Raw genomic sequence first — 26,771 nt, 5'->3', positions numbered from 1 at the left:
GAGTGCAACTGTCACTTCACTACAGGTTTATTTATAACCATATACAGTTTGCAAGATCTCAAAGTGGCATGTAATTTTTATTATTTTTGCCAGATTAGTTTAGGGATACTTGAGGAACTTGATCTTTACAAATTCAGCTAGAAATTGCACCTCCCAAATTAATGTACAGTGGTACCCCGCAAGACGAATGCCTCGCAAGACGGAAAACCCGCAAGACGAAAGGGTTTTCTGTTTTGGAGGCGCTTCGCAAGACGAATTTCCCTATGGGCTTGCATCGCAAGACGAAAGCCCATAGGGAAATGCTGGCGGTCGGGAGCAAAGACTTTCGCCCACAGCCGGCCTTCAGAAGAGGACCTCTTCTGAAGACCGGCGGGGGGCAAAAGTCTTTGCTCCCCCCCCGCCTGCCTTCCCCCGCCTGCCCCGGCGATCTTAAAATGCTGGCGGGCGGGAGCGAAGCGTTCGCTGCCGACCCCCAGCATTTTAAAATCTCCCACTGTCCCGGGGAGATTTTAAAATGCTGTTCCGAAGCGGGGGGCGGGAACATCTGCCCCAGCCGCCCCACTTCGGAACGCTGTTCCGAAGTGGGGAGGGGGGGCGGGAACAGCTGCCCCATCCGCCCCACTTCGGAACGCTGTTCCGAAGGGGGGAGGGGGGCGGGAACAGCTGCCCCATCCGCCCCACTTCGGAACGCTGTTCCGAAGGGGGGAGGGGGGGCGGGAACAGCTGCCCCATCCGCCCCACTTCGGAACGCTGTTCCGAAGTGGGGAGGGGGGGCGGGGACACCTGGCCCAGCCGCCCCACTTCGGAAAGCTGTTCCGAAGTGGGGCGGGGGGGCGGGGATACCTGCCCCAGCCGCCCCACTTCGGAAAGCTGTTCCGAAGTGGGGCGGGGGGCAGGAACACCTTCTGAAGGCGGGCAGGGGGCGAAAGTCTTTGTCCCCCCTGCCTGCCTTCCCAGGGGCTTTTAAATCGCCCCGGACAGCGGAGAAGTCCTCCGCTGTCCGGGGCGATTTTAAAATGCCGCCCGCCAGCATTTTAAGATCGCCCCGGACAGCGGAGAAGTCCTCCGCTGTCCCAGGGTTTTTTAAAATGCTGGGGGTGGGAAGAAAAGCCCTTGTCCCCCCCCCCCAGCCTTCAGAAGAGGTCCGGGGACAGACTGTCCCCGGACCTGGTCTGAAGGCGGTTTCCCTAGGAACGCATTAATTGATTTTCAATGCATTCCTATGGGAAACCGTGCATCGCAAGACGAAAAAACCGCAAGACGAAGAGACTTGCGGAACGAATTAATTTCGTCTTGCGAGGCACCACTGTATACATCAAACTTGGCTATCCACTGCATTTCCCACTTCTCAGCTAAAAGAAAATCAGAACAGGTTAAAAAATACATATTTTGGTAGAAAATTAATGTAGATATGTGCTTCAATGTGCAATTTTGTGCATGAGATTAATGCAGAAACAAGATAGAATGGACTTCTGGGTGAATACATGAGAAAGTGACATAAACCAGAGAAAAATCGGTTTCTCCAATCCTAACTTTGTCCTGAGACTTTTGCAATTCATATCTATAAGATAATTTAGAGCCACTCAAATTTAAAAGCAAGCAAGCAAGCAAGCAAGCAAGCAAGCAAGCAAGCAAGCAAGCAAACAAACAAACAAACAGAAAATACATCATTATAAAGCAACTAAATCATTTCAACCATTTTCAAGTATGTGCATAACCTACAACTGAACACCAAGGTGTAGACACCTTTGGCTAAATTTTACATCCATAATTTTACATTTTTCAAGAAATAGCACCCAGGAGAGGTTGCTAAAGACAATCTTCTACACCAAGGTTAGGTTCTATTTCCAGCAACATAGCAGGTAATTTAATTATCCCCAGAACAAATAGTAGTACACATTGACACTATCATCACAACTTTTATTTACACGAATGCTTCAGCTACCAGCTTTAGCTGTTATGGAACTGCAAGCATCTCTGCTGTTAAGATACTACAGTAATTCTGCAATCCAACTCCAGAAGTCTAGGCAATTTCTGGTATGTCTTAGGTCCCTATTAATTGTAACACTACAAATGGAATTCCACAGGAAAAGTCTACATTTCATTAGATCCATAGGAGAAAGGAGATTTAAATGCTAATGAAAGACATAGGTGTGCATTGTTTTTGTTTTTATTCATCTTTCACTACTCATCTCTTAAGTAAAAATTACAAAGCAACAGATTTTGATAAAGTTTTTGACATCAGAACATATTTCTAATGAAGAAAGCTATGCCTTGTTTTACAAGAAAACACAACCAAAATTCTCATTGTTGACAGCAAGTAAAAGTAAAATAAGTAAAATAAAAAAGATGAAGGAAAAAAATACTAAATACTGGCAAAACTCCAGCCTTTATAAACAGAGAGATGAATGTCTACTTACATGGTGTTCCCCATGCCAATGGATTTCATGCAAGAAGGTGGCATCACAAGGGGGGAATCCCAAAAAGTCCTAACTAGGCAGGCAATCTAAGCAGCCAGAATATTGGAGAAGGAAGCCTTTTGAACCAGAATGCTTTGACCACTCTGGACCCAACCTTCAGCAGACTTAAGACCTGAGTGCATTGTTCTACCAGACCTTTCCACCTCTTCTTAGCTAAAGTGCTAAATCCTGTAGGGTCAGAGACACACTGCTGGCCACATCTCACACAACAGGACCTCTTACTCCTAATCAAGTTGATGCAGCTGGACACTGAGCATGTTGTGATTATTGGCAAAAATGCATGCCTGGGCTGGGAGCTGGCAGCCATAAGGGGAGAACTGCAAGAATGGATTGACACCTTGTTGGAAAGTGTATAGCACTTTATTGTAGCATGCCTGGTGTTGTTTTGTAACTTCACACAGCTACAGAGGGCTGGATGAATAAATGGGGTGTACACTTGACCTCCAGACTTTGCACTTCTCTACAGTCATCTTCCATTGCATGCAAACATGGGATTGGATCGTGCCCATTAACCTGCATATACATTAGCATGTTTGCAAGTGCAAATGGAGGTAGTGGTGGGGATACATTATCTCTATTATCTGGGGATGCTGTATCTTGAGAGATGCTAATGTTTTCTTCCACATTTATTATTTAACCAGCCCCTGCACCACCTTAATGATGATCACCAAGAAACCAGAATTGCTGTTCTGTGCTGCTTTGTACTCCATAGAAACATCTCTGCAAGAATGGGACCTTTCTTTTACAGAATTCATTTGACACCTTGCAAATAATTTGTGTACTAACAGTAATGTCTTTGTACAAACACTGAACAGATGTTTTTTAAAACACTAAAATCAGTCCATGTAGCCTGAGGTACAAATATTACTCTAGCCATCTACATTCATTATTTACCTAGTTACTTTTTCAAACATTTTGGATTTAAACCTTCAGCTTCCATACAATTTTTCCACATGGCACTTTTAAAAAATGCATTGAAAAATAAGTCAAATTTGTGTTTTTCCTTCCAACTCTCCTACTCTTCTGAAATATGATTTCTTCTCAGTGCAAAAACTCAAATAAAAATATGCAAATACACTTTGACTGGAGGGATCAATCAGCAACCAGCTTCACCAATACACAACATTACAAAGTGCAAAGTAGCAAAATACATTTTAAAAGTACCACTTCTGTAGTATACAGCTGAATAAATTAAAGAAGATAAAAGAGAACCTGACACCTCCCCCCAAAATAAAATTGCAATTAAAAAAATTCTATAGGGAAATAAATACAGTAGGGTAAGTTCTTACAGAGCAATCAAGTATATGTCTTCTCAGTAAGTTCAATTGAATTTACTCTCAGGTAAGTGTATATATGATTGCTGTCTCAAATACCACAAAATACCTAAAATGTTCAGCTAACATAATGTTATGTCAAAATATTATTTTAATTTTACTATAAATGCAACCCCAGTCATATATTCTCTACAGTATGACACCCAACCTTTTTTCAGCTAGACTGGTTCAAAGAGCCTCAAAAACTAACCTTAAATATTACTCTGTTTCTGCCTCATGTTCAGAACACAAGTAGTAATTTCCAGAAAAAAATAGGTCAAGGTAACACATTAGAATGCAGAACATGCCTAGAGATTATAGCTAAAATATCTGTCTCCTAGTTCCATCAACCCTTCTTCACAGAGCCTTGAAAATGTAGCTGCTACAGAATGCAAATTCCATCTCCAGCCTCTTTAGAAATACTTTTGATACAGGTTTGCAGTGCCAGTGAAAGAAACATTATATATCCGCTGCAAAATAGTTAGAATTCAGTTCCTTGGCTGCACCATGGTTAAGTATTTTTACAGCACCCACAATTTTATGCATATAAATATAGGGCACAACTAATTTCTCACAATAAGGAAGTAACAACCTGCATGAACTGCTGTCAGATACATTTTCTTCTTCACTAGCTCCGTCTTCAGCATATGGTCTTTCAAGCCAATGTGCACCTTCACAGTCCTCTGCGGTGAACTCAAATGTAGGCACTTCAGAGCTGGATGCCATTGGCCAAGAAGGTGAATTCTGGAAAGCCTGTTGGTTGGACTTCGGAAAGCCAATTGATGTAAAAGGCAGTGGTAGGGTGCCTGGATTCAGGAACTTTATCCCACCAGTAGTTGCATTATGTCCTCTGTCCCAGAAGTCTCCTGGCTGGCAGTCGATGCTAGGTTTAGGAGTAGATTGCTGGTGCCCAAACCACCTCCATCTGATTTTTAAAATCTGCTTCACGTCGAACTCTTTACGAGAGCCAGACATCTTCAGTGAGAGCAAGTTATCGTCTAGGCAACAGGGCAAGCAGCAATGCACATAAAGAAGATTTGTTCATCCAACCAGGACAAGAGAAACACATGGTCTGCCTGTTTAAGAGTAGATGGGTGTCACTCCCCCTTTTTCTCCTTTTCTTTCTTTTGAGAGAATACTATTACATTCAAATATGGAGCACAGGATTTTGTAGGAAGCCCTCTTATCTAAATAATTAGAAGGGCTAATTAAAAAGAAAACGAACAGAGAAGGCTGAATTGCTACTTTCATCAGGAAGGACACTAATCAGCTTCATTAAAGCATCCACTGCATTTTCTCTCGCTTGTCTCCTCATCCTCTTACCATTAACTCCTGCCAGCACTAACAGCTTGTATAAAAGCACTTTCAGAGACTGCCCACAAGCTCTTTTTCCTAAACCACAAATGACAAAGAACACAATTCCTATGCTCTCTCTGAGGCTCTGTTACTTATCCTGTTAACCCTTTCCTTTACAAATATTGGGGGGGGGGGAGAGAAGTGGGAGAAAGAACTGAATCACCACTATGATTTCAAAACCCACTGAAATATTCTGCTTCAGTTAATGACCACACATATGTAAGAGTCATTCCAATAAAGGGTAAACTGAACATAGAACAATTCCAATTTTGGTTTCTATTGTGTCTTTCTCCATTATAAAATATTGATGTAACTTTTTAAAAAAGAGAATAGATGGCTAATGAACTATAGGCTTTCCCCTAACAGTTATTTTAAGCACACAAGACTGCTCCCTTTAGAAGGGAGAAGCCTTCCCCCCCAATGGCATGAACAAAAAGGAACACAAATCTGACAAAACAAATGTGAGTGGAGAGGCACAATTTTTGCGCCCCTGCCCTCGGGGTTACACACTTGGTGGGGGCCAACCTAGTCAAGCCATAGGTATGCCTCTATGGACAATTTCCCACCCCACATCACTGGTGTCTCGGAACTAGCAAGTACCCAGGTTCTCTGACTAATCCCTTTTCCATGTTTGAGTGTACAGCTTACTATAGACAGCGACTTCCAAACACTTATTTGGACAGAGTATGTTAACATATATGCATAGTCTATTATTTTCAGAGTAACTAAGTAATATGGATGTGGCCCAACAGTGCTTTTTCTCAGCAACGTAATTCAAGCGTGGCTCCTGCTTCGTCCCCCCTCCCTTGGTTTCTTCCTTTCAATTATTGAATGTTGTCCAAAAGAAGAAAAAGCAAAGCAAAGCAAATATAATAAAACATTAACAACAACAAAAACTTTTCTGACTACTACAAGCCATGAGGATTTGCCCTTTTATGAATGGAGTGCAGAAAAATTGCTCATATTTTGCTTGTGCTTATTTCAGCTTGAATCAGCATTTCCAGTCAAGTTTATATACTTGTGAAAATACAACTCCACGAGCACTGCCTTTCAGAGGAAGGTCACTGCAGACTTCTCTCCCCCAAACTATGGCTGGTAACATTACATTTTTACCTCAGTGACAGAGTCATTTCACACATGGCAGACAATTCAGCTAATCTCAGGCCAAGGGCTTCCTGTCCCTTCAGCAGTCCTGCATCACATAAGCAGCCTTAATCAGTATATGCTACGCTCAGCCTTTGGGTCAGCTGGTCCTCTTCAACTGATACTGTCTGAATTTTTTGCGATACTGCAGCTAATACATATTTACTAGCATTCTAGAAACCTAGACCATTATGCAGGCATAACAGCTCTAAAACATTGTTTACATTGTCTGAACCTTCTGTAAGAACTGTAATATACAAATTTTTAGAACATGCAATTGCACTGAAAATTAGAAAAGATAACCAATTAGAGACTCGGCAACCCCAGGTATGCTTTGGTGGGTGGATTTTTCTGAAGAATTTATACCCCCTCTAGTTGTTTCCACACATGCAAAATTGTTGAAACAGAGTATTGACTTCTATTAACATTAAATTTGCATGGGCTAAAAAAGCAGGGATTTTCCATATTGCACTGGGTTTCTAAATTGATTAAATTAGAGCTGCCAACCAAGTGCTCTACTTTTGCTCAGCACATGCTGTTTTAAAAGATAAGACAGCAGAACAACTTGCAATGTAATTAATCATCATTTCTCAACATATGCGGCTCCTGAATAATAAGCAGACTGAAAAAAGGCTTTGCATCAAAGCAGAATCCTAAATTTGACAGGAGGTATGGAGTTTAATGATAAAAACTCACATAGTCAACACAACGTATTTTAAGAGTCTGAGGCCCGATTCATGCAACCAATTTTAAAACGATGTGCAAAACTGCCCTCATACTATCATCATGAGCTGTTGTTAAAAATCTAGCACAAGTTGTGCGAGATGGATGGATAGAAGGATTAAAGGTTGATGAAGGTTTATTCAGATATGCCAGTACCATCCAACTCATGGTGAACAGCTGAGAGCAGATTCACAAAACCTCACATCCCCAACAGTGGTTACCTATACAGTGGTGCCCCACAAGACGAATGCCTTGCAAGACGAAAAACTCGCTAGACGAAAGCGTTTTGCGGTTTTTGAGCTGCTTTGCAAGATGAATTTCCCTATGGGCTTGCTTCGCAAGACGAAAATGTCTTGCAAGTTTGTTTCCTTTTTCTTAACACCGTTAATACAGTTGTGACTTGACTTCGAGGAGCAACTCATAGAATGTGGTGTGGTAGCCTTTTTTGAGGGTTTTGGTGATTTTTGAAGCTTTTCCAAAACTTTTCCGACACCGAGCTTCGCAAGACGAAAAATTCGCTAGACGAAAAAACTCGCGGAACGAATTAATTTCGTCTTGCGAGGCACCACTGTATAAGAAGGGATGTGGGTGGTGCTGTGGTCTAAACCACTGAGCCTCTTGGGCTTGCCGATCAGAAGGTTGGCAGTTCGAATCCGCATAACAGGGTGAGCTCCTGTTGCTCTGTCCCAGCTCCTGCCTACCTGGCAGTTCAAAAACACGCCAGTGCAAGTAGATACATAGGTACCGCTGTGGCAGGAAAGTAAACGGCGTTTCTGTATGCTCTGGTTACTATCACAGTGTTCTGTTATGCCAGAAGCTGTTTAGTCATGCTGGCCACATGAGCCGGAAAGCTGTCTGTGGACAAACGCCGGCTCCCTCGGCCTGAAAGCGAGATGAGCGCCGCAACCTCATAGTCGCCTTTGACTGAACTTAAGCATCCAGGGGTCCTTTACCTACCTATCTAAGCCCTACCTACTCTACAAAAAACTAGTTATCAGTAGTCCCCAGCATGACTGCAAGTTTAAAATCAGTATTTTCAATTGAGCCTTTGATTTCCCCCTCATTTATTCTACTTAATATGTTTATATAAAATTACTGGTTGCACTGTTTTGGGGGTGTCTTTACATGGTAAAATACAATTTAACACACAATGGCCAATTCACATAGCACAGTAAGCCAAACAATGGCTTACCAGGACAGTGTGAATGTGCAGGATCCTGGAGAGGAATGCACAGACACTTTGCTCTTCCCAATCTTTTTTACTCCTGCAGCACACTTACCTAAGTTTAGGTTTGGCTGAGCAGGTCACCTGTAGTTAAGGTCTTTCCTCACTAACTGCAAGCAAGTTCATGTGAATCTCACTAAAGGTAAAGGTATCCCTGACCATTAGGTCCAGTCACGGACGACTCTGGGGTGCGTGCTCATCTCACTCTATAGGCCGAGGGAGTCGGCGTTTGTCCGCAGACAGCTTCTGGGTCATGTGGCCAGCATGACTAAGCCGCTTCTGGCGAGACCAGAGCAGCACACGGAAATGCTATTTACCTTTCCACTGGAGCAGTGCCTATTTATCTACTTGCACTTTGACGTGCTTTCGAACTGCTAGGTTGGCAGGAGCTGTGACCGAGCAACGGGAACTCACCCCATCGCGGGGATTCGAACCGCCGACTTTCTGATCGGCAAGCCCTAGGCTCTGTGGTTTAGACCACAGCGCCACCTGCGTCCCCCCACTAATTCCACCAATTAAGAAAGTTTAGACTGACATTTCTAGGAATAATCAGGTTCAATGCAGTTATGCTTGCGTATCCAGTAAATTTCCCCCAAGAACCCCCCCCCATGCAAAATAACTAGTGTTGAGAGCTAATCCACACAGCCACTTCTGATTCTGGCTGTCAATCCATGACAACTTTGACCACTCCACTAAAATGAAATTCCCAAAGCTTGGGATGCTTGGTGAGTGTCCATTCATCACAAAAACATATGCATTCTGGGCTCAAGTTCCAACTCTCCCAAAAGTTGGATTAAAATAAGGGTTTCGCTTTGACAGTTCATAGGCTATGCCAAACTGTGGTTTGGTATCCCTCCCTCCTTCCCACACATGCAACTGTTTCTTCCTTGGGCAGACAAACTAAGGCCCAGGGAGCTGGAGCTGGCCCAATCGCCTTCTAACTCTGGTCTGTGGTTGGTCCGGGAATCAGCGTGTTTTTACATGAGTAGAATGTGCCCTTTTATTTAAAATGCATCTCTGGGTTATTTGTGGGGCATAGGAATTCATTCATTCATTCCCCCCCAAAAAAATATAGTCCGGCCCCCCACAAGGTCTGAGGGACAGTTGACCAGCCCCCTGTTGAAAAAGTTTGCTGACCCCTGGTTTCTTCCCTTCCCTACTGGCTTGAGACAAACTACCCCAGTGTCTGTCCTCTCCCGAGCTACCTTGTACAGCAGCCTCACTATGCAGGAAATTAGCATAGCAGAGATACTGTTGCACACCACCCGAATTTTAACAGTTACTGAATCCAGGAATTTAGGGTGTCTAGCACCCACAAATTCATAACAATACCAATCATGGCAGAGGAAGAAATGATGCAATTTGTGCTTTTCACAAACACAGAAAGATCTAGTTACAGATAGGTAGCCGTGTTGGTCTGCCATAGTCAAAATAAAAAAATTCCTTCCAGTAGCACCTTAAAGACCAACTAAGTTAGTTCTTGGTATGAGCTTTCATGTGCATGCACACTTCTTCAGATACACTGAAACAGAAGTTGCCAGATCCTTCTATATAGTGAGAAGGTGGGGAGGGGTATTACTCAGAAGGGGAATGGGAGATTGGCAGATAGCTGAGATGAGCCTGTTGGCGACTCTTAATGACTGTAATAGGTCTTACAGGAAAAGGCATGGGGTGAGAAGGTGAGAAATGGCTTAGACATGTATAATGAGATAAGAATCCAATGTCTTTGTTCAGACTAGGTCTCTCCATGGTTTTAAGTTTGGCAATGAGTTGCAATTCAGCAGCTTCTCTTTCCAGTCTATTTCTAAAATTCCTTTGTAGTAAAACAGCTACTTTGAGATCTTGTATAGAATGTCCTGGGAGATTGAAGTGTTCTCCTACTGGTTTCTCTGTTTTGTGATTCTTGATGTCAGATTTATGTCCGTTTATTCTTTGGCGTAAGGTTTGGCCTGTTTGTCCAATATAGAGAGCTGAAGGACACTGTTGGCATTTGATGGCATACACAATGTTAGACGATGAGCAATTAAATAGTCCCGAGATGGTATGTGTGATGTTGTTGGGGCCAGTAATGGTGCTGTCCGGGTGTATGTGGCAGCAAAGTTGGCATCTGGGTTTATTGCAGGCTCTGGTGCCAGTGTCCGTGTTAAGTCTGGTTGTAGTATTATTGTGGGTTAGGAGTTGTTTAAGATTGGGTGGCTGTCTGTAGGCAATGAAAGGTCTTCCTCCCAGAGCTTGAGAAAGAGAAAGCTCATACCAAGAACTAACTTAGTTGGTCTTTAAGGTGCTACTGGAAGGAATTTTTTTATTTTGACAGAAAGATCTGTTTGCCTGCTTCATATATAGTCTACTTTTGGATCAAATTCCATCAGTGGTGATTTAACACTACAACACCAATTTACCATACAAACACAATGACTGAAATATATATACAATCCCATACATACATCCCTTTAACTTAGAAGTTGTTCCTTTATAATATCTAACACTTCCGAAGGTCTTACCCATTTTTAAATATTAACAAAATTGGCATCTATTTTTCTTAAAGCCATCAACAAATGGATTTCAAACCCTAAAAGCAATTCTTTCTTTTTAAAAACAAGCAAATGACATTCTAGTTAACCAATCAAAACAGTCAACTAACCCTTCTAAACTGTATGCCACTCTGCTTTAGAAGCATAATATACTTTCCATCAAATGAAATTTCAAGGCATTGCATGATTTTTTTATTCGTGGGGAACGTGTTATTTTTTTTAAAAAAAGATTTGGAAATTAAGGGGGAAATTAAACAAGGTAGTTTGAATATATCAAGACAGTACTTTACATGATTTCATTCATTTGTTAACTGTGACCAAATCAGTCAGTGCATAAGCTGACAACAGTTTGTTCCCCAGCATGTAAATTCTTTTGTCAAAGGTTTTTCTACCAAGGTTTAGAGTGGGAGCCAAGTGGTGTGGAAGTTTTGTTATGGCTTTAACCTCTGCTGGTGCTATGATGTTTCAAGGGCTTGCATCACACGGATGGAGCCAATCACAAGGGACTTTCCTACACAACAGCCTCCAGCTTGGTTTGGAGAAATGATCAGGTGAGTAGAACTTTTCTAGCTGGCCCCATCCACATTGTACTAGGCCTGGGTCTGTGGGATGAGGTCACAGAAAACACCTTCCCTGTTGCACTGAAAAAAGATCTGAAGCCTATTACTGACTGGATGCAAAAGTGCAGCTACTGTGGCATGCATTATTCACTTGGATTGGGGAAGCAACAATCCTTAGAATTACATTTATGCAAATTATATTAAACTTTTCTACACCAATAATTGAAATGCAAATTGAAAACTGCTCACCCATTTAAAAAGGCTCCCTTTGAACAACCTCTATGCTTATTCCTTGCTCCTGTTTTATCACTCAGATGCTTGATCTGTTTATCTGCATACCTAGCTGTGCAAAGTTGCACAGAGGTTATACTACAGACACCGTAAGAGGCAATCTTCAGAAGAATAATTTGCTCTGAAGCATTTATTCTTAAAACAAAATGGAACTCGATGCCTTAGACAACTATACCAGAATTTTCTACTATTTGGCATTTATTGAAAATATTTATATATCACCTAGTAGTAGTATTTATCAATTTATAATTGGTATTGTATTTATATAAATTTATATACTGCTTACATGCCAAAATATTTTCAAGTATAAAATCAATTATAAAATCCAAACACACAATACAATTCCACATTTCAATTCAAATTAAGTTACATCAAAATTCCATCAGAACATTATAGACATCCACAATTAAAATTTATTATGAAACGAGGCTGCTGCAGGCACAGCAATTAAAACAGTTTTTTAAAAAACCAATTCAAACAATGTAATCAGAAAGTTCAAGTTCTGGAATGCTTGCCTAAACACGTACATCTTCAATAGATGAATTAAGAAAACGTCAAGGCAACATTAACAATGAGTACAAAAATCAACATATAAAAAAATAGCAACCAGTAGAGGTCTGGGTAAAATGCTAATTTTCTGGTGTCACTGGTGCATTTTTCCCCCCTAGGGAAAGGCTACTCCAAAGAGGGGGCATCACAACAGAAAAGGCCCTCTCCCTGGTTGCTATAAGGTAAGTTGATGCAGGCTGCAGCAGCACCAGGAAGGTTTCAGTACATGCTCTTACTAACTGGACAGGTTTTTATCTCAAATAACTTACTCCTGGGGTAGCTAACACGGTGCCCTCCAGATGTTGTGGACTACAACTCCCATCATCCCTGACCAATAGCCATGCTTGCTGGGACTGATGTGACCTGCAGTTCACAATACAGTGGTACCTTCAGTTGTGAACAGGATCCGTTCCAGAGGTCCGGCCACATCCCAAAGAATTTGCAACCAGAGGACCACTTCTGTGCATGGTTTAACGCTTCTGTGCATGCGCACGCAATGAAACCCAGAAAAATACTTCCAGGTTTGCCATGTTCGCATTCCAAAGATTATGTATCCAGAGGGATACGCAAGTGGAGGTACGACTGTATCTGGAAGGCACCATGCTGGCTGCCAATGACCTAGGCTCAAGCAGTTTAGGACTCCAATACCGCAAACCTGAACTGCAAACCTATCTTAATCATCAATTAAGATAGTTAAGGCCTTGACTAGGAGAAAAATCTACCTCCTAAGGACAAGTTCAAACAAGATTTTATACTATAGTACAAGAACTACAGACTATACAGCATGCTCCAATTGTGCACAGGTGTATTTGCTTTATAAAATACATGCAAGAGGAAAAGGTAATCCCCACCCCATATATCTATTTTAAGAAACAAATGGCTAAAGATAAAAGAGTATGCAAATAAAATCTGATACATAGTGCATGTATGCAGGTATCACTCCAAAAGCCTCATTCAGAGAGGCTGCAGTTAAATTTCCTTACTTACGTGAGCAATATTTTTTTTTAAGTAGAGGATTAAGGTGGCTACACTTCTAGCGAATGATCAATATTCAACCACAAATAAATTACTGTAGTTTACTGTAGTTATTTTTTCTTTCAAACCAGCCACTTTAGATGAACAAATAGATTTATTGCAACTGAAAACATGCATAATTCATCAAAATTCTTCATTGTCAAGACTGCAACACCAAAACCACCATGCCTACTTTTCTCCTGTAAACTGGTTGGAAATAAGCACTAATACTGTGAATTTATAAATTGTTTAACTTACACACGCGAAAACACACACTCTACCAGAAGTCAGATGAAATAGAAGTGTTTTATGATTCTTCTAAAATATTTTCTGGCTAAGGCAAGTCTCCTTAAAAAGGATTTCCTGTTGTAGGAAAGCTGACAGAGAACACTCCTCTGCAGCTTTAAAACATAATGCATACAACACAACACACATTTGTAATGTGAACTTCCTGATGAGCATGCACATCTGCCTAAGCATCCTTGCAACTCCAATATAATGTCATAACTTGTGACAGCACATTAGTGCAGCAGTCATAAGATCCATCTTAAACATTCATTTACTGACTCAACAAGTTTGAGAATCGGGCCATTAAGTTGTAAAACACTGCTAAATATCACATGCCTATCTCATTAATTCATGAATGACATTAACAGTTTCAAGCCAAGGACTGGATCCACATAATCTTGCAACGAGGGAGCTTTGGACTTGACTTTCTCAGAAAAACTCAGAAAATATTCACTTACTGAAAGGCAAAAAAGAGGGGGGGAGGGGGAAAGAAGGAGGCAGTGGTTTTTGCTTTTTAAAACAGTTTGGCATAATTAGTTCCTTCAGTGATTTTGGCAAAGCGTACATTGGGCATTATATCAAAACTTGTTAACTTGCACTTGTCCTAGAAATCACGTTTGGATCTTGGTCTGCATGGCAAGCACAAACCATAGTCTGAGAGCTTGGGTGTAATGGTTTGCTACAAGCCAGAAAATAACTCATTCCCTTAAAATAAAAAAAATTCCTTCCTGTAGCACCTTAAAGACCAACTAAGTTAGTTCTTGGTATAAGCTTTCGTGTGCATGCACACTTCTTCAGATACACTGAAACAGAAGTTGCCAGATCCTTCTATATAGTGAGAAGGTGGGGAGGGGTATTACTCAGAAGGGGGGTGGGAATGGGAGATTGGCAGATAGCTGGGATGAGCCTGTTGACGACTCTTAACAACTGTAATAGGTCTTACAGGAAAAGGCAAGGGGTGAGAAGGTGAGAAATGGCTTAGTCATAGTTATATAGAAGGATCTGGCAACTTCTGTTTCAGTGTATCTGAAGAAGTGTGCATGCACACGAAAGCTTATACCAAGAACTAACTTAGTTGGTCTTTAAGGTGCTACAGGAAGGAATTTTTTTATTTTGACTATGGCAGACCAACACGGCTACCTATCTGTAACTCATTCCCTTAAGTACAGTAGAGGAGGAGGGAGTGTACAGGCATGTGGTCTCTTCTAGCATCACAGTCCAAGCGCCAACCATGGTTCAGAATTATTGCTAGACTGAGCCATAAAGAAGCTCTTTCGATCCTGGCCAAAGAAAGAAAGAGCTCTCCACCAGAGATGTTATTTCATTACTGGAAAAATAGCCTCTATGAGCTTGAAGACAGTTTTATGGGTCAAAGAAATCGAAACTAAAGACCTTCTTCATCCAATCAGACAACCTTACTAGGTGGGCTTGAATGTTGTCATCTCTCAAGATATGTAAAATATGATATTAACCTATTTCACAGGATTTTTATTACAAAACAGTGAGGCTTCCTATTGATTAAACATGCACTGGATTGGGCTGTAAGCCACTTAGTTCAGAACACGTTCTCCATAATAATGGTAATAAATAATATAACAATAGTCTGGAATGTTTTTTTGTTTTCGTTGACAATATGACAAAGAAATGCATGGACAGCTAATAAAAGTTCATTAATATGGAAAAACTTGTGTGTAATACAAGGTATCAGACTGTTTTTGGTTATTAAGTACATTTGAGAAAACAATCTAAAATTATGATCTATATATACCAAACAATTACACATGTACCTTTTTTTCAGAAACTTGGTTTCCATACTAATTCTTAATAGCTCAGCTTTGTCAAGTTCTTTATAATAAATGCTCATGAGATGTACTCTTAATGAGCTTTCTTTCTTGCAATTTGGCTGCAATGCAGTTTTTCCTGATTACTGGCATTATCATTCCAACACAAATTTGGGGAAGCTTGACAATACCATCAGAAGAGAGATCCACCACCCAGAAGACATTCTGATCTTAGTAAATGTTTAAGAATTTATGGCCCCTAATACATCTATTTCAATATCCACCTTTTCCATGAAGCCTTTGGCACAACCCCCTGATCCTAATACAGTGGTACCTCGGGTTAAGTACTTAATTCGTTCTGGAAGTCCGTACTAAACCTGAAACTGTTCTTAACCTGAAGAACCACTTTATTTTATTTTATTTTAAAAAATAATATTTATTAATAGTTTCAGAATAATAGAAAAAAGAGAAAAAATAAAACAACAACACTACAATACATAAAGAAGAAGAAAAAAAACACAAAACATAAAAACCAATACAGCAATGCAACAAAAAAACCAAAAAAACCCCACAAATCCCAAATTACATATCTTTAACTTCCATTTGCTTGTTTCATTGACCTCCTCACACCTCCCTTTTTGTATTCTAGTTTAATTAGTTATTTCAGCAAATTCTTTCCATCTTTCTCAATTTTTGTTAAATAATTTATCTTAACATTTTAACCTAATAGTTAACTCAACAAATCCTTCCCATCTTTCCCCATATTCTGTTATTTAAATTACCTTGATTTATTTAACCTTATCTTACCCTAAAATACCTTAAAGCTTGAATCTTAATGCTCAAATATACATAGCTCCTGATATCATTTCTGCTAGAGTCATATAGTTTCATTCCAACATTTTCCCTAATATTCATTTATTTTAGGCTAATTCCCCAAATAAAAATTTTCTTTATAGATTTTCTTCCAATCTTCATCTAACGTCTCTTCTTCCTGGTCTCGGGTCGTGTCAGTCCTTACTGTCCATTCCATCTAGTCCATCAACCTGGAAGTCTTATGTCCGAGGCCCTTAAGTCTCTTCCATGTCCCTTCTGCAGATCTTCTTGTTGTTTATACTTGCCCTTTTCCTTGTCATTTGTTGGTCTCTTTCTTAATTTCTTTCCTTTCTCATTGAGGAGTAGGTCTCTGGGGGGTTCCAACCCAAAATTGTCTCCATCTCCCTTCATCAAACCCACCCATTCCCCACAGTCCCACTCCCCACAGTCATCAGTGTAATCCAAAAAGTATTTAAAAACATATTTCAAGGTCTCTCCAAAATTAGGAACCTCCTCAGCTCCAGACTCCCCCTGGCCCAATCCAACTTCCATCTTCAATGGCAGTGGCTTATGCTCCTGTAGGGCCTTGGGCTTCTCCATTTGTATTATTTGAGGTGCAACAGCATCCTCCTCCATTATTTTCTGCACTTGCCCAATCAGTACAGGTTCACGAGTTGGTTCCAGAATGGTTTCTGTATCAATGTTCCCTGTTTGTCCAGAGTTGTTAACCACAACAGTCATCAAGTCCATTTTCTCATTCATCAAATCCATCTTCTCGTGCATCTGTTCCAGCAAGGCACTTGTCTTGCATAAAGCAAGCACCCAGTCTTCCCCCCAGCTCATCTTTAGTCAAGGTCAGAAAAGACTAGTCCCACGATCTTAATCTCACAGCTGTTGAGTCCTCACATAGACTGCAGCAACAATTTAACAAGCTCCCTCTAGGGGAGACAATTTCTATTTGTATCCATTTTTTTTTAAGGCAAGTCCAACAAAGGAAAATTACTTTCATTTTTCAGATATTTTTCAGATATTTTGTTTCTTTAGAATGCAAAAGGCAACATTGGAATCAGTTTATTTCTCTTCTTTAGCTATCTGTCAAAGTATTCCATTCACAGTCAATGAACCTCTCTAACTATTTCTGTCTCTGACACCCCGTTTCCAGGTTAGAGACGGTGGAAACTTATCTTCTCCTGCAGGGGTTAAACAAAGTTCTCCCCCCTTTTCTCCTACTTCCAAGGGGGTTTCAGTAATTATAGATGAAGGAAATTTAGACTTTTTTAATGGCTTTCCAGGCTTTAGCTTACAAAGTTTTTGCTTTAGTCTATATACAGAAAGCGGAAGGCGGACTTCCTCTTTTGAACCTTCCCACTTCGGTGCCAAATTAAGATATTTCTTGATCCAATTTTCCGTTTCTACTCACAGGTACTTGTTTTAAATCCAATTGTCCACAGGAAAAAGTCAGCGCTCTCTGGCAATGGCTGTGCGGCTTCACTCCATAAAAATAGCAATCAGTTCGCAGCACCGCACCGCTCACCCCACTTCACTCTGGAGCCCCAAAATGGGGTTCCCGGTGCGTAGGGGGGGCGCTCCTGGTGCCCTGCCGAACCCCACGTTCCCAGGCTTCCTCCACCTGGGATTTCTAGCGGGTCCCCACCTTCGCCGCGGCGGAAAGACCCAATTTCCACGGAGCCCGTTCCTCCAATCGGAGGAACTCCGCCATTCACCGATGGCGCTGACCTGGAAGTCCCTGAAGCACCACTTTAGCTAATGGGGCCTCCTGCGGCTGCCGCGCTGCTGGAGCACAACTTCTGTTCTCATCCTGAAGCAAAGTTCTTAACCTGAAGCACTATTTCCGGCTTAGCAGAGTCTGTAACCTGAAGCGTATGTAACCTGAAGCGTATGTAACCCGAGGTACCACTGTATCCTACTGTAACTAAGCCAAATGGTTCTTCCAGACAGGGACTTAATATTGCAAATGGGTTATTACTGCAAATATACATACACGCATACATGACATTTAAATATGGCAAATGGATAACTGACAACAGGGGTTTTTTAAGCCTATCACAATTTCAATGGAAATAGTTAATTCAGATTAAATAGGGAGAGAATATGCAAACTAGCTTTTTCAAACAAAAAGCCCCAACCAACAGCTTTCTTTTGTGGAAATATGACACAAATAAGAAAAAACAAAAATAAGCCCTAGCAGGAAGAGCCAGCGAGCAATCTGTATTTTTACAAAATACAGTCCCTCTTACCAATTCATAACCTGAATTGAATTAGTCCAGTGAATCCTTCCACTGTGAACTGTAAGTGAATGGTGGTCTGCAATAATGGTCTTTTGTGGTATTGCAATCAATAAAGTTGCAACAAACTACCTAAGACAGATTGGCTTTTTGATAATATTGTGCGGATGCTGCAAAAAACCTGCACTCTTCAACAAACACTCATATGGAAGCAACTACATATTCTTTTTCACTGTCTCCATTTCACTCCTCTGCCATTGTTTTGCCTGCTTTCTAGATTATAAGTCCCAGAGGGAAAGGGATCCTTTCAAACATTTTAACATACCTTGATGACACTATACAAATTTTATTTTCTAAGCATTTTTAATTTGTTGTTTCTGCATGCTAATGCTATAATACTATTTCTATGCTCAAATAATATTATCTTCCTTTTTGTTTATGACAAAAATATGCAAAGAGGAAAGCACAGATGGAACTGAAAGGGTGAAGTTCACATTTGGTTTGAAAGAGCGTCTAGTCTTATTATAAATATGAAAAAGATACTCTTGAACTTGAGAGAATAACCAAAGGCTTCCTAACCCAACATTAATAGCACACTGTTAAAACAAAATACAACCATGCCCTCCAACTTTGAAAATGTTTGAAGAAACATCTGTCTAATTACCACACAGCACCATTTTCTTCCATAATGCTGAATCAGGCCAAGTAGTCTGTTCAGCCAATATGCTGAACAATCAATATAAACTACAACAGGTTTTCTCACTAACTGCATGTAAAGTTCTTCCAGATTAGTTCATTAAGCTCTCTGGGCCTGCTAAGCTATTTAACATTTGCTCCAAATTCAAAAATATTTATGATGGCATTTCTTAAACCTTGTGAAAAGAATGCATACCACAAGTCTGACCCAGGTAAGATGCTGATCCCAAAAGCATTAAGAAAATAGTGGTGCCATTCAGAATCATGTTAGGAAATCATGACTTGTATTTGCTAACTTCATGGAGTGAGTGCTGAAGCTCATTTGGCCAAAACACCACAACCAATGCACAAGCGGGTGGTATCTCTGGAACCACAACATTTTCAGGAGTACAAAAAGCACTAGGGACCCCTGCTAGGGCGCTGCATTCAGTGAAGTTATCCCATTTTCATCCTGTCCCTCTACTCCCCTTTCACATCCTCCAAATCTGGAAAGGAGATTCTGACTAAACATCAGAAAGGATTTTCTGACAGAAAGAGCTGTTCAACAGTGGAATGGTCACCTCCGGAAGCTATGGACTCCCCTTCCTTCGAGGTTTTAAGCAGAGGTTGGATGGCCATCTGCCATGGATGCTTTAAGATGATGATGATGATGGTTATATTTATATCCCGCCCATCTGGCTGGGTTTCCCCAGCCACCCTGAGAGGCTTACAGCATATATAAAACATAGTAAAATATCAAATATTAAAAACTTCCCAATACAGGGCTGCCTTCAGATGTCTACTAAAAGTTATGTACCGTATTTTTCGCTCTATAACACGCACCCAACCATAACACGCACGTAGTTTTTAGAGGAGGAAAATCCGTAGGCATGCCACCCGTAGGTAGGCATTTCCTCCATAACACACACAGACATTTCCCCTTACTTTCTAGGAGGAAAAAAGTGAGTGTTATGGTGCAAAAAATACGGTAATTCTTTATCTCCTTGACATCTGAAGGAAGGGCTTTCCACAGAGATGGCGCCACTACCAATAGATTCCTGCATTGCAGGAGATTGGATTAGATGATCCTTGTGGTCCCTTCCAACTCTACAATTCTCTGATTCTTTTTCTCTGATGGAAGGACTCCTTCCTCTGGAAAATCATGAACCTCTAGATGTAACTTAAAAGTTCGGGAACTTATACAAGACAAGTTCAAATGTGCCCAAACACCCCCATTTTCTGAGGCAGTCATACAAGAGGTTGGATTCAGATTTAATTGAACTTGGATTATAAAGAACCCATATGAAAAGTTAATCATGATGAAAACCCACTGATTTCAATTAAAAAGTAAGTTGAAATAATGCTGCAATCCTAGACTTATATATTAGGGAACAAGTCTCCCTGGATTAAATTAAAATTATTTTATTTGTGTGGTTTTTTTTAAAACCCTCAAAGCAGTTTCCAAAAAGAATAGAACAATAAAATTATCAATAAAAACAGTTTGAAACAGCTATTTATTGCCACCCAACCCCCCCTTCCCCCCCTCCACCCCTTTCCCCCCCAATGTCTCAACAAATGAAACTGATTTGTAAAAATGTTACACGGAAAAAATACGAGAGACATTACACATACTTCTGTAAAACAAGAAAATCTTTAATTAAAATAAAAATGAGTCATCCTTCTCAGCATGCATGCATAAAATAGGTGTTACTGTCTTGCTTTACAAAAACCCACAGGGCATAATTCTGCCAAGTTAAGAACTTGGAAATTCCAATGGTTTCAATGAAAGACTTGAAGCTCTATACTACACGTGGTTTCTATCCTATGCATGATTCCTCTGAATCCAACTATTACTGAATTGCTATCTAGTGTAAAACACTGTGGACTTCTAGCATGAAATCAATGGGATTGAAGAATTAAACTTTCACTTGATGGGTCCAAAATTTGTAACAATATTTTAAAAGTTACCTATATTCTTGTTTAGATGGTATGCAGTTCCATCCTCATCTCTTTCAAGACATTCCAGCCCACCAGATGAATCTTAAGGGAGAAGAAACATTAAAAGATTATTCAGAAAAAGTAAAAATACATAATAAATATATGTCAATGTAAACAATGTATAAGGAACACATAAGGCATTGCCAAATTTATAATAAACCTGCTGAACATTTTTTTTTTTTTGCATTTTTTTTTTGGAGCTACATACCAAAAATTGATTGCTCTTGGGAAATTTTATTTTTGGGCATGACATTTTGAACTGGTTCACAAGCAGCACCAGATGACAAAAAAAAAGAAGGGGAAAAAAAGACTTGCACTATTTACTCCCCCTTCCCCCTGAACTACTCTATTTCAAATCAGCTACTTTTTTGAAACCACTGTTTGTTGATCCCTCCAGACTGGTTGTGCCATCTCTACGAACCAGGACTGGTTGCCATGTTTTCCTTCATGAAAGTGTAAGGACTGATTTAACACAGGGCACATGTGGTGAGGGGGATAGAGCAATTTCCTGTGTTCCTATACTAGTTTATACTTTTTTGTCCTTCTAGTCCAGTATTTACGGGCAGCAGATCTTCAGGGTCTCTGGCAGAGGTCTTTCCCATCACCTGACAGCTGACCCTTTCAAATGGAAAATCCCAGGCACTGAACCAGGAATCTTCTCTGCATAGGTTCTGCTACTGACCTATGGTTTCCCCCCTATATGTTGCATGGATGAGTGGGGATTGGCGAACCAACTCCTAAACCTTTTTATTTGGAGTTTCCAATTGTGGTGCTTACAGTGGTAACTCTGGTTACGAACTTAATTCATTCCGGAGGTCCGTTCTTAACCTGAAACCGTTCTTAACCTGAGGTACCACTTTAGCTAATGGGGCCTCCCACTGCCGCTGCACAATTTCTGTTCTCATCGTGGGGCAAAGTTCTTAACCCGAGGTAGTACTTCCAGGTTAGCAGAGTCTGTAACCCGAAGTGTTTGTAACCCGAGGTGTTTGTTACTCGAGGTACCACTGTATTCCCCATTTTAGACGCACATGACCCCAAAATTAAACTCTCTTCAAGCTGATTGTTAGGCATTCTAAAAATCTATGTACAGTAGAACCTTGGTTCTCAAACTTAATCTGTTCCGGAAGTCCGTTCGACTCCTGAAACATTTGAAAACCAAGGCTGATTGGTGCAGGCGCCCTGGAAACAATAGCCAACAACCGCACCGGACGTTCGGCTTCTGAAAAACATTTGAAAACACTTACTTCCAGGTTTTAGGCATTCAGGAGCCGATTTGTTTGTCAACTAAGCCGTTTGAGAAGCAAGGTTCCACTGTTTTTGACAGTTCATCATACAATACATCAACTACTCTGATGCAGACCATATTTACTTGAAGGGAGATCATGAGTGTCAAGGATAATTATTCCAGTTTGAGTAACACAAAGCTTAGAGTGTGACCTTGTGTATGTAGGATGAAACATGAAGCTTCAAGAGAAAAATCTTATGACTAAAGGCGCATGCAAACTTCCTTTTGCGCAATGTTTCTAGGCAAAGTCTGTGCTTTAAAGTGCTATTTCTAAATATTTTTTTTGACCTACCTGTTTTCTAGTGAAAACCTGCTCTTCACAGTTGAAAACCTGAATTGCCACTTGTTCTGATCAATGTTAATAAGTGAGTTTTCCTGGGGAAAGCAGAGGGGTGGAAAAAAGTGTGCTTGGCCAAGGAGCTTTAAAGCACAGGCCTGTGCCAATAAAGCACGGGGCATAAGTTAAGTGTGGATGAACCCTAAATCCAGCACTTTCCTGCAGTTTAGATGTACAGTGGTGCCTCACAAGACGAAAAGAATCCGTTCTGTGATTCTCTTCGTCTAGCGGTTTTTTCGTCTTGCGAAGCAAGCCCATTGACGGATTAGCGGATTAGTGCTATTAGCGGCTTTTAGCGGCTTATCTGCTGATTGGATCATCTGATAAGCGGCTTAGCGGCTTAGAAAAAGGGGGGAAGGAAAAAAACCCAGCAGGAACTCGCAAGACATTGTCGTCTTGCGAAGCAAGCCCATAGGAGATTCGTTTTGCGAAGCACCTCCAAAACGGAAAACCCTTTCGTCTAGCAGGTTTTCCGTCTTGCGAGGCATTCGTCTTGCAGGGCACCGCTGTAACTCTGGGCTTGACACTAAAACCCTCACAGCATCCTGTCTGGGCTTGTCCACAGCATAACTATATCCGGATGCAAGATCATGTTTAATGGACAAGCTACATATCACTATCTCAATAATATGAAGCCAGAAGTCATTTTAGTTTGGACTCTGGAGATTCAAAACAGAGCCACACAGAACTAGGAAACAAAACAAAAAATGAAATAAAACAAAAACACTTTCAGGATGTAACAGAATTATTGTTTCTAGTAAGAGTCGTGTTTCCTAGAGAAAATATTGCTGGTGGAGGAATACTAATGTAATATCCCAACAACACAACTACTCATGTATATTTGCCATTTCCACACACCCCAAGCAAAGTGCAAAGGGGTCCTGGTTTTAAAAGGGCGCAACAGAAAACATTCCTTGCAGAGTTGTTTTCATTATACAGTAAACCTGCAACTTATGTACATTTAATCTGTGCACATTCAGCTATATGCACATGGTAAAAATTAAAAAAGAAGAAAGGGGCCAGGGTTCTGGGAGAAATGATTTTGGCAATCCCACTCACCACTGAATCCAATGGGTTTTGACTATAAGTGATTTTGGCTTCATGTACTATCAGCAGAATGCAACCCCCACAAACTGTAGGCTTACTGTGCATGTTTTCTAAACTAGGAGTGTAAAATGACTTTAACAACGTATATGGATATTCTGCTTTTCTTTAAAGGTAAATGGACCCCTGACCATTAGGTCCAGTCGTGGCCGACTCTGGGGTTGTGGCACTCATCTTGCTTTATTGGCCAAGGGAGCCAGCGTACAGCTTCCGGGTCATGTGGCCAGCATGACTAAGCTGCTTCTGGCGAACCAGAGCAGCACACGGAAACGCCGTTTACCTTCCTGCCGGAGCGGTACCTATTTATCTACTTGCACTTTGACGTGCTTTCGAACTGCTAGGTTGGCAGGAGCAGGACCGAGCAACAGGAGCTCACCCCATCACGGGGATTCGAACCACCGACCTTCTGATCGGCAAGTCCTAGGCTCTGTGGTTTAACCCACAGCGCCACCCGCCTCCATCATACAAACCAAATTGCCTGGAAAAGGCAGCTCAAATGCAACGGGACAGATGTCACTCACACACACACTTCTCCCTGCCAGCCAAGCTCTCGCACAGTCTGAATCCGTCTTTCTTAATAGAGCAAAATAAAGCAATGAGGGAAGGAGGCCCATCTAATCTTTGCACAGGTCATGAACCACAGTCCACGGCAATTAATTTTTGATTACTTTTAATGCTGCATTACATTAGCTTCCCCAGATCAGATGACTCATTCACCTGAATGAGAGATGCCCCGGGTTACAAAATATTACACATACTCACAAAGGAATAGAATAAATTGCCAACGGAACATAACTGAGCTTGAATTTGAAAAACGTAGCTCCTATCAATGTCATAAATCTTGACTGAGCCACAAGTAGCATGGTTCTCTGGGGTACAGATGGTGGTACACCGGCTCCCGGTTCTTAGAGAAGTAGGCAACCCTTGCTAATACTTCCTAAGTTCATCAAAACCTTAAATTTACCAGTGCAAGGAGAAGGGTAAGGATTTGGGGCAAAAGTATCAGCTCCCTTTCTCCTAAAACAGACTGGGAGCAGCAGAGTAAGAGAACCACAAGTTTTTAGTTCAAGACTATTACACCACATGAACGCAACCTTTAGCTCCAAATGTTAATTCAAAACGACTGTCTTTTGATCATTCTCTACTCCCAGGCAGATGAAAGGATTTGGACTCTCTAATGGGATTCTATTAGCTTTTGCTCTGCGACAATTCTAAAACAAACCCCTGACATCACTTAAAGCGGGCTAGTTTAATAGAATCATAGAGCAGTTAGGGACCCCGAGGGTCATCTAGCCCAACCCCCTACAAAGCAAGAATCTCAACTAGAGTACAGACGTCAGAAAACCCAGAATCTGCTTAAAAACCTCCAAGTAAGGAGACCCCATTACCTCCAGAGGAAGTCCATTGTCAAACAATGAGAGTTCAATCTTCACCTAGAAGCATGCAGTGAAAGGGTACGTGGGAACGCCTCACCCTTGACACCCAGTTTGCAGTTAGGTCGAGGGTGGTCCACAGATGGCGATCCTACACTAACTTTAAGTGGATCTCTAAGAGCGACCACGGGGGAAAGGCGCTCTGCACATGTTCATGCGCTCGCTCTTCCTCTGTGGTGACTTCGCGCCAACTCCGGGGTTCGCCTCCCGCATCCGGGGAGGGGAGGCGAAACTTCCGGAGCTCGAACCCAACCGCCCCTTGCCTGACGCGCGTCCTTGAGGAGAAACCGCCGCCGCCGCCAACCGCCTCCCCTGAGAATCCTTGCAGGAAGGCACAGGATGCCAGCCGCCCCCTCAGGACGCCACACGCCGGAGCTGAGGGGGACGGCGCCCTGCCGCGGTTTCCCCGCCCGAGCCCTTTCCTCACCTCGCTGCCGTCCCCCAGGGAGGGAAAGGCGGCTCCGGCCCCGTCCCGCTCGGGGAGGAAAAAGGCAAGTTGAGGCGAAGAGGGCGCCCCCTTCCCGGCCCCGACCGCCGGCGGCAACTCCCAGCTTCACAACAAAGCCCCCCCTCCTCCTCGGGAATGTTGGGCCACGCCTCCCAATGGGCGGGGCGATTCCCGCTGTGTGGCGGTTGAGAGAGGAGCGTTGGCCACGCCTCCTAACCAACCGCCAACTCGCCTCGTTTCCTTCGCCGCCCCGCCCCTTCGCTGCCACATCGAACGTTGCTTCGGCGAGGAAAGCGGGAGTTGAGGAGGCGACCGTTGGTCTCGCGCCGACCACCGCCCGTCAGCAGGCGCTCGCGACGGCAGAGCGCGGGCGGGCGGGCAAGAAGCGGAGCGTTTACTTCCGTGAGCTCCGAGGAAGAAGAGGCGGCTGAGGCGGGAGATGGGATGGCCCGGAGGGCGGGTTTATGCAAAGCAGGAGCCTGGCCGCTTTCTGTCACCGCCTGAGGGAAGGAGCCGCTAGGGTTATTTTTTTATTTATTAATTAAATTTGTGCGCCACTGAGCGTCTCCCTGTATTAAAATACGTACGAAAACACGTCATAAAAACATGGACAAAACAAGCCCACTAATTTTACAATCATTTTAACCTTTCAAAACTTGACTTCCTCTTTCTGCGGTTCCTTAAATTTATTTGTAATATCTTCTGCTTATCCAAATTAACTTGCTCATTTATTCATCTTCTTTAAATATATACTTATAAAACTGCAGGTTATTATAATAATCCTGCCAACGTTCTTATCTGTTTACAATTCCATCTGTAAATATTGAACAAACAATTTCCATTCTTTTTAAAAAAGTTTCTTATCTTGATTTCTTATTCTTCCGGTAAGTTTCACCATTTCTGCATATTCCATCAGTTTTTGTATCCAGTCTTCCTTTGCTGGGACTTCTTTCCATTTTTGAGCAAGTAACATTTTTGTTGCTGTAGCTGCATACATGAATAAGCTACAGTATACAGTTTCGGTAGTTCTGACCCTATAATTCCCAAAAGGTCATAAAACGTTAATCAGCCAAAGTTTTATTTATTTATTTATTTATTACAGTTGTTGTTGTTGTTGTTGTTATTTACATTTGCTGAAAGGCTTGGCCCCGAGAACCATTTTCAAAGCCTCTACTCAT

At 41.7% G+C, this 26,771-nt stretch overlaps 1 protein-coding gene across 3 annotated transcripts in view; it reads right to left on the bottom strand.

The window, feature by feature from the left end:
* KLHL5 (kelch like family member 5) overlaps positions 1 to 25,967 on the bottom strand; it is a 54,337-nt gene extending 28,370 nt beyond the window's left edge. The window contains exons 1-2 of one of the 3 annotated variants that reach the window (XM_081207700.1): positions 25,573 to 25,967; positions 20,957 to 21,028 (exon numbers count right to left, since the gene is read on the bottom strand). Coding sequence is in view for 1 of the 3 variants with exons in the window: in XM_081207699.1 (XP_081063825.1) it covers positions 4,386 to 4,768 (383 nt within the window). In the remaining 2 variants the exon portion in view is untranslated. Of the gene's footprint in view, positions 1 to 4,385; positions 4,874 to 20,956; positions 21,029 to 25,100; positions 25,417 to 25,572 lie in introns of those variants that run through there. The other 2 variants (XM_081207701.1, XM_081207699.1) reach the window with 2 other exon arrangements.
* Positions 25,968 to 26,771: the final 804 nt, after the last annotated feature.

This window comes from Podarcis bocagei, assembly GCF_964188305.1.
Source record: "Podarcis bocagei genome assembly, chromosome: 9".
In the NCBI taxonomy this organism is placed as follows: Eukaryota; Metazoa; Chordata; class Lepidosauria; order Squamata; family Lacertidae; genus Podarcis; species Podarcis bocagei.
This window is presented reverse-complemented; position numbering and strand designations above follow the sequence as displayed.